The following is a 12,504-nucleotide window of genomic DNA, read 5'->3' on the forward strand; positions in this document are numbered from 1 at the left end:
AAGTCGCCAAAAATGGGTCGCATCTACAAGATCGTGGGTTGCTGCCGTAATGGTTCCCATCCCGCCATTGGATGACTCCAGCTTAAGGGCTTGCAGAGCAGCGGATGATTCAGGTTGCGCGTGGTGACCGTCAGTGTTGTCCGCCGAGGGCGAGAAATCGAGCTCCAGCGACATGGCGAAAGGATGGATGGCACTCTTGGGCTCGTGCAAAATACAGGTGGGTATGTGACCTAGTAGGTACCCTCCACTGGGCAAGTAACGGTAGCAACGGCCAAGCGAGATATCGTAAAAAAGACTCGGTACTCCGTAGCTAGTTTGCGAAACTCCTACTACACGACCAGACCAAACCCCAACTTTGCTCTCCTTCACTTCACTTGGGAATATCTGGGACGGCGACGATGATTTGTAGTGGTGCACAGGAAAAGCGCATGGTATAAGGGGCGGTGGTGTGGTGTCACGAGCTGCTACCTGACATCGACATGTCCCCTGAGGATTTCCGACAGAGCGCTTTCCAGGATGCGAATTGTCGAAGCGTAATACCCGGAGTGTTTCCCGGCCTTGACCGTCTTGTCGATTTCTTGGTATGCGATCGGCCGTGTGTTCTCGAGTAGCAAGGTAAGGTAGAGGTGGTGCAAAAGGTCGTCGCGGTCGTTCGTACGGGCCGTCGAGGGGAGTCAGCACGATAGAGAGAAAAGTAGTGGAAAAAGACAACTCCGAGAAGCTTGCAGAAGGGGGAGGCGACAGGCGACAGCAACCGGGGTTCGAGTCTTTTGGCGTTTGGCGTTTCCCAACCACAGGCGTCTCCAAGGCCGGCTTGGTGGATCAGCAAGAGAAGGGTCTGGCGGAACTAGCGAAGAGAAGCGTTTTCGGCGGCTGTCCAGTGGGGTAACATGCTGTTTCGGTTTTCTTGCGTGTGGACGATCCAGAAGCTAGACCGCCCAGGGCAAGGAGGACAGGCAGGGAGCCACCTCGTAATACCGAATAGGCCGTTATGTCCTTTTTGTTTTGTCTGGTCTGCAATTGGGTGCTTGAGCCGGCCTAGTCGCAGTCGGATTCGGTCTTGTTGAGAATGTGACGACGTGGGGAACAGGGAAACAGGGGCCTGCAAGTCAATATACGGGGAGGCCAGAGAGGGGATGGAGTGTATGGGGGGAGCATCAAGGAAAAGATGGGGCAAATAGATTGATCGTGGAGACAGGGTGACAGGCTGGTCCAAAGGATGTTGTAAAGCCCACGGCGGGCCGACTGGCTCTCTAATGGCACCTATCAAGCGCCCTCTCCCCTCATTTTCCGTCATATCAAGACGAGAGCATGGGGAACTCTCGTACCTCACAGCAGACAAGGTCGAGGCGGGCCACCTACCACCCCTCCTGCATGCACAAGAGACACACGTTCTTCCTTGCAGCTGAAGCAAGCCACCACACCAAGCAGTATCATGGATGCTCACAGAGCTCTCGCGAGTGGACTGGTTCCAGGCTAGGCACTACCTACGCCGCGCACGGGCGCCCGCTCCTTCGTCCGGGGATGTACTGTAGGTGGTGTGTGTAGATATTCTTATCCCCTGTTATGATACATAGACCGGGCAAAACGAACTGAGATGGGGGTGGGAGGGCCAGGAACCGGTTCGTTCGTCTGTCGAGTCGGTGTCGGAGGGGGTGGTGGGAGCAACAGCTTTCAGCGCGCGGATATAATTGTATGAGCGAGGGGGCTGTCATCTTGATCCATCCGCCAACCTGCCATGGCAAAATTCCGAGAATACGCCGCCAGGCAATATAGGATGTACAGCATGACCGGGGTGCTTGGCTGGTGCCGTCGATTGGGTTTATCAGCGATGTGTACCTATTCTATATTATCCCCGGATTCTGTCGATACAGACCTGCTCCCTCTCGTCGTACAGGCCGTCTCTGTCTCTGTCACAACCCAGAGGCATCAAGACGTTTGTGGGGAGTGGCAGGGATGGGCCGGAAGACGGGTAATGTTGCGGGGTTCGGAGCAGGGTTCGGTCGACCAAGCCCCGAGCAAACAGCGAGTCCCGTCGCGCCCAGAAAGCCGGGACCAGCTGGGGCCGAAGCGTCTTGACTCGTCTCCGTTGATGACCGCCGTGTCTTGGCGGGTGGCAGAAACTCCGGTGATGCCCAGTTTCCCTTGCTTTTTCTCGAGGATAGCTCCGGGCCGCACAATGTGTTCTGTTAGCTCAATGTCAGAGCGAACGAGCAAAAAGGAGAATACCACCTTCTGTAACACAGCGAGCGAGTGACAGCTACGGTTGCCGGAAGCAATGTTCCACAAACCCTTGCTGAACTCGTGGGAAGGCGGCGTGTGGGCGTGACCTTGCCAATTTTGTGGCGCTCCATCCAACCCCACTTGGAGCAAGGCCCAAAATCAACCTCTTGCTCCTGTCAGTGTCAGTCTGTCAGATCTGCCCAGATCACAAGCTTGGAAAGGATCATCGTCAATATTTGGTGGACCTGCATCGTCGACTACGAGTCCATATCCAATACTTACGTAGACATCGACAACGATATACACTCTCTCACTCTGAGCGGAACAAGTCACCCCTTCGGTGGTTTTCTCGTCTCGTGCCGCCATGAATTCTCCGTAGGCATAAGAAACAATAAAGGAAGCTTCGGTGCCTTCTCTTGCAGGTCTATGCTGATGCGAGAAGCCTGGCCCATATTGGGTCGCCACCAACTCTCGTGGGAGCCTTGTATCTCGAGGTAAGATGGTCACAGCCCTCTCAACATATAATATCGATTTTAGGTTACAGCAACACACCACCTACGAAATAAATGGCAGCCAACAAATCCCTCTCTGCCTTCCAACACGCTTCGGATCGCGCGGGATCGCCACCAGCTGGGCTATTCACTGTAGCTATCTTTACAGTCACCCCAAATGTCAGCATCGCTCGTGCTACAACAGGCATGACTGCAGCAGTCAAGAGCGAGCCCAGCCGTCCAAGCTGGGGAAGCGGGAAACATGGAGGGGGGTTACACGGCTCGATTCGATCCGTCCTTTTTCCTCCAGCTTCCGAATTGGCATTTGCTATATTGGCTTGTCAAACCGACAATTATCCGCAGTGCAGCTCATAGCCTTCCTCCACCTCCATGACTACTACCCCAGAGCCACCGTCTCCGCTGACACACTCTTCCGGACCGTTACCACCTCAAATCCAGGATCAAACCGGCCGCCTAGCGTTCAGGTTTGGTCTTAGCGACCTACCAAGCTCACAAGAACAGCGTTGCGTTTCTCATCGTCCTCGCAGATGCCAAATGGCCAACCTGTCATCCAACCCAAGGTTGAGCTTCATGGTGATGACTCTGTTCATCATTGCGACCTCGAATATTGCCCGTCATTAAAGGGCGCTTCCAACAAGCGAGTCGTCTGCGTGGTGTGTGGACGTTATCACACAGCATTATATGCTCGTGGGCACGGGATCTGCATATTAGTTTCAACGGCCCCAGCGATGATCGTGTTTCCTCGCAGTCCCGTCTGCCCCCTTTGGGAAATATTGCGCTTGGTCAGTTATAGTCACGAGGGGAATGCTCTGTAGAGGTCTGGATTGAAACGTCGGGGTCACCTCTGCATCCACTTGCAGCACGACCAGGAATCGCACGCATGCTACGCCGTGTCTGCCTTCAATCTCTGCCTCTCCAAGATCCAATCGGAACCTCGGATGGTCCGCTTACGGCTCGTTGCTTCAGGACGATGCAGGCCTTCGTCTTGATGTGTGCTGCTGCTCTCCGCCAGCCTGGATCGTTGCTCACACTACGCGTCAGAAACACACCACTTTGGCGGAGTTTATCCCGCAGCTTTAGACAACGACGGGTTCAACCGTGACAGAGTTGTGGTGGATGGCTGACTAGAACAGTCCTTCGACATAGCTCGGCTGGCAAAGGCTCCTTCCTATCCAGTCATGAAATCTGGGGGCGGGCGGAAGAATTTTGATGAAGAGAAAACGGGATAAATTCGAACAGGCTGTTTCAAAGGACTCATTTCACATCTAGGGCAACCGTTGTACGATTCCAAGCCTTTACCTCTTCCCTCACCGAACGCAAAAACCACTAGCATCACCAGATCAACCCAAATTTGATCGTCCCTGAGGTAATCTCTTCAGCGCCACGCGTATATGAAAAACAAGCACTCCCTTCATTTCCTTTCTTCTTCTTCTCTACCTGCCCGACTTACATCTTGGTACATACATACACTTACAGAAAGGTCTTGGCTTGCCGTTGTGTTGACTCCCAACCAATCGGGTATTTAGAGGTTGTATTTCGGGGGCAACTTCGGCTCGGTTCATCGTACCGATCATGATTGCTTTCCCTCTGATGGAGAAGTTCGCTTGATGCCTTTCCCGCTTGACAATTCTTTTTGGTTTACATTCATCAAGATCGCGGTAGGCACCCTGGCGGTCAAGGAAAGACATGGGGGACAGGACAGGTAGGGTGTTATTCCTTGGTCTCACGGACCATCATGCTTGATTTGATGGCTTGAATAGAGTGGATTGGGACGAGGTAGAAGCCCGATTTAGGTTTCCGGGCGGGGTGCAAGGCATCACTGACAGTGTAGTCGGTCCCGGTTCATCTGATTTGAGAAGACTACATGTGAAAAGAATTGCAACTCCGGTGTGTAGGAGGCCAGGGAATGGTTCTGACAGTGTGGATACAGCTGTCATAAGATTCCTGAGTCCTTGGGTATGGCACATAACCATTGCACTCTACAGACCGAGAGATCAAGTTCCATACCAACCTACAAGCAAATACTCTATCGATTGCTCGTGGTCATTCCCAAAAATCACAGCCCAACGCTCTTCATTTTTTTCTTGCCCTTTTTAATTCGACCCTTCTTCCTCATAGCTCCCAGGTTCTGCATCCGCATGCTCCCATTCCATCCCCACAACCGAACTCGAGGCTTTGATCAAGATGTCCCGTCCTAGATAGATACCTATCAATTTAGGCCTATCATGACTTACCAACCTCGGGATTATCACGACCAAGCCTTCCCATTCCAAGCCCAAACCAAGCTAGGACAATAAGAGTGCGAATTTTGAAGGCAGTTAGTTGCTGCTCAAAAACAGTATTTGTCTTTGACCACTTGTGCTTGAAATGGAGTTGAAATGTAGCGAGGGATATCAACAAAAGCAATCAGAGTGTTCTTGAAAAACAATGTTTTAACCGGACAGCTTTCTTATACGTAGAAGCGTGCAAGCTGTGAACGGTATATGTAGCAGGTAGGCAGAGCCAAGAGGCCAATACCCTAGGTAGCTGACTTGATAGGTATTGTTGGCAAAGTGATATGAATTGTTGGGAGTGGCAGTCCAGTTTCTGAATAGATAACAGCACAAGGGCAACAAACACCTCCCGGTGGTTTAAATCTCAACACCGAGTCCAATACCAGTCTTCTCCCCTATATACACAAGCCAATCCATACAAGAGAAAACCTTATGAAAAAGCCACCAAGCAATTAAACGTCCATTCGCTATATGCACAAAATCACATCTTCCCCCCTACACACCATTATTCTTCACCCTCACCATCACCTCCAGCAGCCTTCCCCTTCTTCGACCTCTTCCTCTTCTTTTTCCTCTCCCCCTCCACAATCCCATCCACCGCCACCTTCTTCTCCTGCTCCTTCTCCTCTCCACCCTCCTTCTTCTCCCTCTTCTCAACCCTAACCGAATTAGCCCCACTCCCCTTCTCCTTCTTCTTACCCTTCCCCTCATCCAACAGCTTCTCAAACCCATACGTCGGCCCCGACTCCTCAAACTCCTTCCCAAAAGTATCCCTCCTCCACTGTCTCAACCTCGCCTTCTTCCCCAGCTTCTTCTTGTCCTTCTTCTTCTTCTCCGCGTCCCTAAACGAGGCCAGCTTCTTCAACCCCGCAAACTCATTCAGCGCCGCGTCCGAGGGCGCCAGAAGGATATCACGGGCCGTGAGACCGAATGATGTTGGGGAGGTCTCGCGGTACTTGAAGGTGAACTGCTCCTTGCCCTTCTTCTCCAGCGCGCGGGGCTGGTCAATCTCCATCTTGGTGTCGACCAGGGCTTCAATCTTGGCAAGCTCGGCCCTGGCTTGTTTCTTGGCCGCCGCCTTTTCCTTCTTGAGATCCTTGGTGGTCTTGCGCTTCTTGGCTGGGCGGTCAGAGTCATCTGAATCATCAGAGTTGGAGCCCTCAACTGAAGGGGCAGGCTGATCAGCCTCGAGGTCGGAAAGGGCAATAGCGGGTACTTCTTCCTCGTCTTCCTTGAAGTCAGGGATGATGTCCTTGATGTCGATATCGTCATCCCATTTGGGCTTCTTGGGCTTTTTGGAATTCTTTTTCTTCTTGCCGTCTTCGTCCTCGCTGCCAGAGGCTTCCTCCTCCTCGCTGTCGATGACCATGTCGTCGACCTCATTGTAGTAGTCATCATTGAATCGCTTCTTCATTTCCTCCTCCCAGTCGTCATCCTCCCATGCCTTGTCCAAGAACTCAACCCACTCCTCATCCGTAAGCTGCTTCCCGCTCATGCCCGCCGCCTGCTTAATCTTCTTCAACCTCTCAGACGCCTCGTCCACCTTGAGCCTCCTGAGCCTCGCTCTTTCCGCCTCCCTCTCCTTCTTCTCAGCCTCCTTCCTCTCTTTCTCGAGAGCTCTCAGCTTTTTACGTCCAGTCAGCTCCTCCTTGCGAGCGGAGCGCGCATTGGCCAGGTTTCTCGAGTACGTCTTCAGGACCTCATTGCTCTTGGTGGGGTCTTCGAATCGCATATTATAGGCATGCTCGAACTCGTCAGCAATATCGTCCTCGGCATCCTCTTCGTCAGAGTCAAATGCTTGCCACTTGTGGTCAGGCGCCCACGCCTTGGAAGCCATGAACTTGGACAGAAACTCCTCCGGGTTCTTGTCGGCGTTCTTCACGTCCAGCTCCGTCACCTCGACGACGGCGGCTCTGGAAGGGTGGACGCCGTTGGCAGCAGGGGCGGGTTCGGCCTTTTTGACGGGCTTGATAAAGGCGTCGTCGTCGCTCCATTCCTCGTCGTCGGCGCCGGCGGCGTTGTTGATTTCGGCCATGATGGCATTCTTGAGTTCGGCCTGCTCCTGGACGTAGGTTCTGGGAACGTTGGGGTCGGCGGCGGTGGCATCATCGTCTGCGCCGACGTCGCCAGCCATGTAGCGCTCGCGGTGGTAGTCGCGGAGGAACATGGGCTTTTCCTTCTTTTCCTCATCGTCCTTCTTCACATCTGTGGTAGGGTCGAAAGGCTTGTAGAAGACGGCTTCCTTATCATAAATGCGCGGATCCTTGTTCTTGATAGCGGCGAGCGTGGCTGAGATTTCGGCGTCCAAGTCCTCGGTGATCAAGGCGGCTTCGTCGTCCTCGGATTCGTCGTCAGAAGAGGACTCGGACTCCTCGCCGGCGCCGTACTTTTCCTGCAGGCGGTGAAGCTCCTCTCTCTTCTTGTTGTGCTCGAAGCGGCGGGCGTATTCCTCGTTGATGTTGAGGCCGGGTGTCTGGCCACCGAGAGTAACGCCGCCATCTTCCTGGTCATCTTCGCTGCTGGAGGCAGAGTCGTCGAAAAGGGACTGCTTCTTGGGGACAATCTTGTCGCCGCTCCGGGCGGTTTTCGCAGAAGCTGAGGCCATTTTTGGATCAACCTTGCGATCTTTGGGCGGTCAATTCGAAAAAGGGAAAAATTTTGGAGAAGGAAGAGGGAGCTGCAAACTCCGGTGTTGAACTTTTTAGTGGGGCTACTAAGAAGTGGAGATGGGCTCATGCACAGACCACATGTAACGATCAGAAGACAAAGCTCCACCAGTGGCAGGGGTCACTTACACTGACACCGACTCCAAGAAGAGTTTCAATGATGGATGATATGTACATGTGATTTTACAGCATAATATTATGGGAATGGAATTGGCAAGACATTGGTAGAGGATAGAGGATGAGGAGTGGATGTCCTGGCAGCTCCCGTGTCTTTCTCACACCATCCTGGGATGCTATTTGGACTGCTATGGCTTGGAAATAGGAAAAGCAGACTCTTCATTTCATATCTACCTGACATGGGACGTCATGACACGCGTATAACTTCCAGGTTATTTTCAAAAGTACACAGGGTTGGCAGCTGCCTAGATCTTGATGTGTTGTTAGTTGTTACCTAAGCCTTCAGCTATAAATCACTTCTCCAGGTACCTCTATAGATTGGATGACAATGTAGAAAAGACACTGGAATTCTCTGACAATATGTTCTGGTTCTTCAGCTTTGGAAAATGTACCTGTTTAAGCTACTTGCAGTCAAATTCCATTTCATCCTGGAGCTGTCTTGCCTCTTGGTGCCAATGTGGCACGTGCACTGTTGGAGCGCAATCGCCTTGACACTAAGCCTGATTTGGAGTTGGCTCGGAACTCCCATTGCCCATGCATCGCCGCCGCCGTCGTCGCATGCATCCTGGTTCCCGAACGCTGTCTACCTATCACGTCACTTCGATTCCAGCATCGAAGCCAACACCACGCAACACTTTGCAAGTCCACATACGCATCTTGCCATCACCAAGAGGGCCTGCCATTTCTTCTCTTCTCGCTCTGCCCTGCTTTTGTCTTTTTTTGCTTGCTGAAGCCCTCGCCGACCGGTGTTCCGATCTCTCTCCCCGCTACAATATCCCAGAATGGCCGACTCAGGTGCTCCCAAACCAAGCAGCAGCGTCAAGCTGGTGCTGCTCGGTGAAGCTGCTGTGGGAAAAGTACGTCTCTTTGCTGCCTCTAAACACCGTCAACGTTTACCCCTCCCGCTCCATCTCCATCGTACGACTGCTAACAAGACCTGTTCCAGTCATCTCTCGTTCTGCGGTTCGTCAATAACGATTTCCAAGAGAACAAGGAGCCAACAATAGGAGGTATGTTGATCGGGGTACACTCTGATGTTTGCAATACTGACTCCTTCTCAAATAGCTGCCTTCCTGACTCAAAAATGCAATCTACCCACACGCACTATCAAGTTCGAGATCTGGGATACCGCCGGCCAGGAAAGATTCGCCTCTCTCGCCCCCATGTACTACCGCAACGCCCAGGCAGCGCTTGTGGTCTACGACCTGACGAAGCCCACCTCGTTGATCAAGGCGAAACACTGGGTTGCCGAGCTGCAACGGCAGGCCTCGCCCGGTATTGTCATTGCTCTCGTCGGCAACAAGCTCGATCTCACAAACGATAGTGCTGGTGGAGACGGGGAAGGGGCTGGTGTTGGTGATGGAGAGGATGCCAGAAAGGTGACGACAGAGGAGGCCAAGTCGTATGCTGAGGAGGAGGGGCTTCTTTTCTTCGAGACCAGTGCCAAGACGGGCTACAACGTCACTGAGGTGTTCACGGCTATTGCAAATGCCATCCCTGAGACATCGCTCAAGACGGCTCGGGGCCCTGGTGCCTCTTCTGCGGCTGCTCGTACGGAGGAGCAGAGGGTCAACCTCAATGGTCCTCGGGATCCAAATGCCAAGGAGGGATGTGCTTGTTGATGATGGGCTGGGATGTGGAGTGGAGGGCTTTCTTTTGGTGGACGGGAGAGGGCTGCGACGGGATTTGCATTTTATGGGTACAGGAGTGTCTGGTTTCTCATTTGGGCAGGAGTAAATAGTGGTTTAGGTGTTTTCTGTCGTTTTTAATGCCATTGCGTTCCTGTATGGTGTCTTGGTGTTTGAGGGACTCGATACCCTGTCATGTCCGTATCTTTTGACAAGAGTGAACATATCGTCACAAAATCATCCAAGGCTTGAACCAATTACATGTTGAACCAGCCTTTGTAAAGTATATTTTCTTTCGAGGCGGATTCCCATGCCTCAACGGTTGGACCTCAGAGTGTCCTTGCTGGTGCCACTCATGAATGCCTCACAGGAAGCCACATACGCGCAGTCTTGAATGTGGCAGAAGTAAAAACAGTTTGAACATCAGCTCGAACAAGGTAGAATGACAATACTCGCAAGGGAACTCCATCAATTGCCCCTATTGTCTACATCACCATGGGAATTTCTCCAAGTTGCCCCACTGAGTGAGTGAAGTGCAACGTTCTGGCGCTCCAATATTTAATGGTGGCCCAAGCGGCGGTGGCGCACGTGCTGCTTGAATTGGTCTCCCAAAATTTTATTGAGCCCAGATTGCGAAACGCGACAGCAGAGCGCATCCAGCTCGACTCTCAAACCGCCATCGCTTTTGATTCAGCCTTTGAAAACGACATTCGATAGCTCATATTTTTGAGCCGTTACTTTTGGAAACAAGAAGAACCCACCAGCGTCGATTTTCCCCCCCAAGGCCACGTCTTTCGCTGCCAGGCTACGACCGGCGACTTTTCGCTTCGCGCGTTGCCCGCTCTCGCCTCCGCAAGTGTAACGCAACATCCCCAATTTCGATGCCGGCGACACTCCACCACTCTACTTGACCCTTTTCTTGGGCGGCGGCACCGCAACTATCGCGGATTGCAGGGAAATCATGGCGGCGTCATTCACCATCACCGAGGCCCAGGCCGAGCTTATTCGGTACGTCTCTGTCCCAAGCCGCTCTCTTTTTACAAGGGATGACACTAACAAAAAGTCGCACCACACAGGTCTCTACCTCAGGAAGACATACCTGCGAAGCTCCGATGTGCTATTTGTAGCAAACTAGCTGTCAACGCTTTCCGTTTGCCCTGCTGCGACCAGGCCATCTGCGAGGGTTGTCAGTCGACCCTGCCTGCGTCGTGTCCTGTTTGCGAACACTCCCCGCTCTCGGCCGACGATTGCAAGGCTCACAAAGCACTGCGGACGACCATTAAGGTTTTTCTTCGGACAGAGGAGAAGAAGAGGGAGTCAAATCGGCCAAAGGAGGCTACTCCCATCACTCCTGTCGATCCTAGCCCGGTTTCGGCAACTGCCCCAGTGCCACCTGAGCTGAATGAGCAATCGGCTGAGTCTGTGGCGCCTGCTGGGGATAATCAAGAACAATCCAGCTCAGAGGCACCTGCTGCTGAAGCTTCCGTCGAGACTTCCCATGGCCAGGAAAATGGTGAAGCGGCACCTGGTCAGAATGACGAGACTTTAGAGCATGATGCTGCTGATTCTGTAAGTTTTCTTGGACTTGTACCTCTACGGAAAACACACAGTTTGCTAACCATGATCAAGGACCAACCTTCACATCCTGCTCCCGAGGGCGAGGGCGTAGGAGAAGCCACATCAACCGAATTGGTGAAGCAAGAAGGCACTGAAGTTGCCGAGGGCGAGGAAACTGAGGAAGTCAACGGCGAGGAGGGGGATGGAAATGGGAATGACCAAGAGCAGAATGCAGATGGTACAGCCAAGCCCGTGACTGGCGGTTTCGGCATGGGCTTTGGCGGCAACTTTGAACAAATGCCAATGATGATGGCCATGAACAACGGCTTTGGCAGTTTTCCAATGATGGGTCAGTCCAACTTTACCTGCGTGTAATCCTGCCATGTTGTGTGTAAAGTTTCTCGGATGCTAACTCTTTTTGCCAACTTTTAGGCATGCCAGGCATGAACATGGACCCGGCGATGATGATGCAAATGTGGAGCGGGGGTTTTCAAGGCATGGGCATGAACGGCATGAACATGAACATGGGCATGGGAGCAGCAGCAGCAGCAGCAGGGTACGGTGGCGAGGCCGATAACTGGAGCGGACAGCAATCATGGAATGTCGGCCAAGATAATTACAATCATCCAAGCGCTTCTGGCATGGGCAATGGTGATTATGGCTCGTTTAACTCTGGCTTCCAAACAGGATATAATCAAGGTAATTATGGCCACCCAAATCAGTTCAATGACTATCGCCGGAATCAGTGGGGGGGGTTCCCCCGTGGTAGAGGTCGCGGCCGCGGGTACGGGTATGGCGGCGGCGGGTATGGACGAGGAAACTTCCACAATGGGGGGTATGGGGGTGGGAATTATAATGATCAGAATTTCAACAACGGACAGCAGCAGTATCCCGGCAGTATGAACGGTCAGGGCAGCGAGTTTGGTGGCGGCGAGAATGGCGAAGGTGCTGTTGGCCCGAATGATGGTACCGTCGATGAGTTTGGGCGCTCTATTCGCGCTGATGACGGTGCTGAGGGCGCCGCTGATGGCCACCAAGACGGGGTTCCGCATCATCAGGGAGAGGGTGGTGAAGAGGGGGCACACCACCAAGGCGAAGAGGGCGGTCCAGCCCAGCCAGCTGACGAAGTTCTGATTAATGCACCCAAAGGTCCCAAGGCTATGTTGCGCGGTCTTCCCAACACGAGTTACATTCACCTACAAGCTAGAGGCTGGGTGGATGACGGGAAGCCGAATACCCCCAACAGTGCGAATGGCACTGCGGCGCCTAGCCAGGCGGGCGATCACCCCCGGTCACGTAGTAGTTCCCCGAGTGGCTCGCGGAGGGGCGGTGGTGGTGAGGATTACCATCACCATCACTCTCACAGGGATAGGGATCATGAGGCTTATCACTCTTCGTGGAGAGAGAGGGGCAAGTCTTCGAGGCACGAGGGGCAGTCGACGAGGACGCATTCGCCTTCTGCGGTGGT

At 53.1% G+C, this 12,504-nt stretch overlaps 4 protein-coding genes across 4 annotated transcripts in view; 2 read left to right on the plus strand and 2 right to left on the minus strand.

Annotated features, from left to right (window-relative positions):
- Positions 1-1,913: 1,913 nt before the first annotated feature.
- On the minus strand, positions 1,914-2,589 carry PODANS_7_10316 (uncharacterized protein; the record flags this gene model as incomplete). Its single annotated transcript, XM_001908364.1, has 3 exons — positions 1,914-2,186; positions 2,265-2,396; positions 2,506-2,589. 3 exons carry the CDS (start codon positions 2,587-2,589, stop codon positions 1,914-1,916), a joined length of 489 nt encoding a protein of 162 aa, XP_001908399.1.
- A 2,924-nt stretch (positions 2,590-5,513) lies between these two features.
- Positions 5,514-7,613, minus strand: PODANS_7_10320 (uncharacterized protein; the record flags this gene model as incomplete). The annotated part of the gene is made up of 1 exon (XM_001908365.1): positions 5,514-7,613. One exon carries the CDS (start codon positions 7,611-7,613, stop codon positions 5,514-5,516), a length of 2,100 nt encoding a protein of 699 aa, XP_001908400.1.
- A 1,020-nt stretch (positions 7,614-8,633) lies between these two features.
- PODANS_7_10340 (uncharacterized protein) lies at positions 8,634-9,473 on the plus strand (the record flags this gene model as incomplete). Its single annotated transcript, XM_001908366.1, has 3 exons — positions 8,634-8,708; positions 8,798-8,861; positions 8,917-9,473. 3 exons carry the CDS (start codon positions 8,634-8,636, stop codon positions 9,471-9,473), a joined length of 696 nt encoding a protein of 231 aa, XP_001908401.1.
- Positions 9,474-11,099: 1,626 nt separating this feature from the next.
- Positions 11,100-12,504, plus strand: part of PODANS_7_10350 (uncharacterized protein) — a gene marked incomplete at both ends in the record, with an annotated part of 1,580 nt that continues 175 nt past the window's right edge. Inside the window, 2 exons of the mRNA XM_001908367.1 lie at positions 11,100-11,407; positions 11,518-12,502. Of these exons, the coding sequence (XP_001908402.1) occupies positions 11,100-11,407; positions 11,518-12,502 (1,293 nt within the window). The remainder of the gene's footprint in view (positions 11,408-11,517; positions 12,503-12,504) is intronic.

The sequence above is a fragment of the Podospora anserina genome, chromosome 7 (assembly GCF_000226545.1).
Source record: "Podospora anserina S mat+ genomic DNA chromosome 7, supercontig 1".
In the NCBI taxonomy this organism is placed as follows: Eukaryota; Fungi; Ascomycota; class Sordariomycetes; order Sordariales; family Podosporaceae; genus Podospora; species Podospora anserina.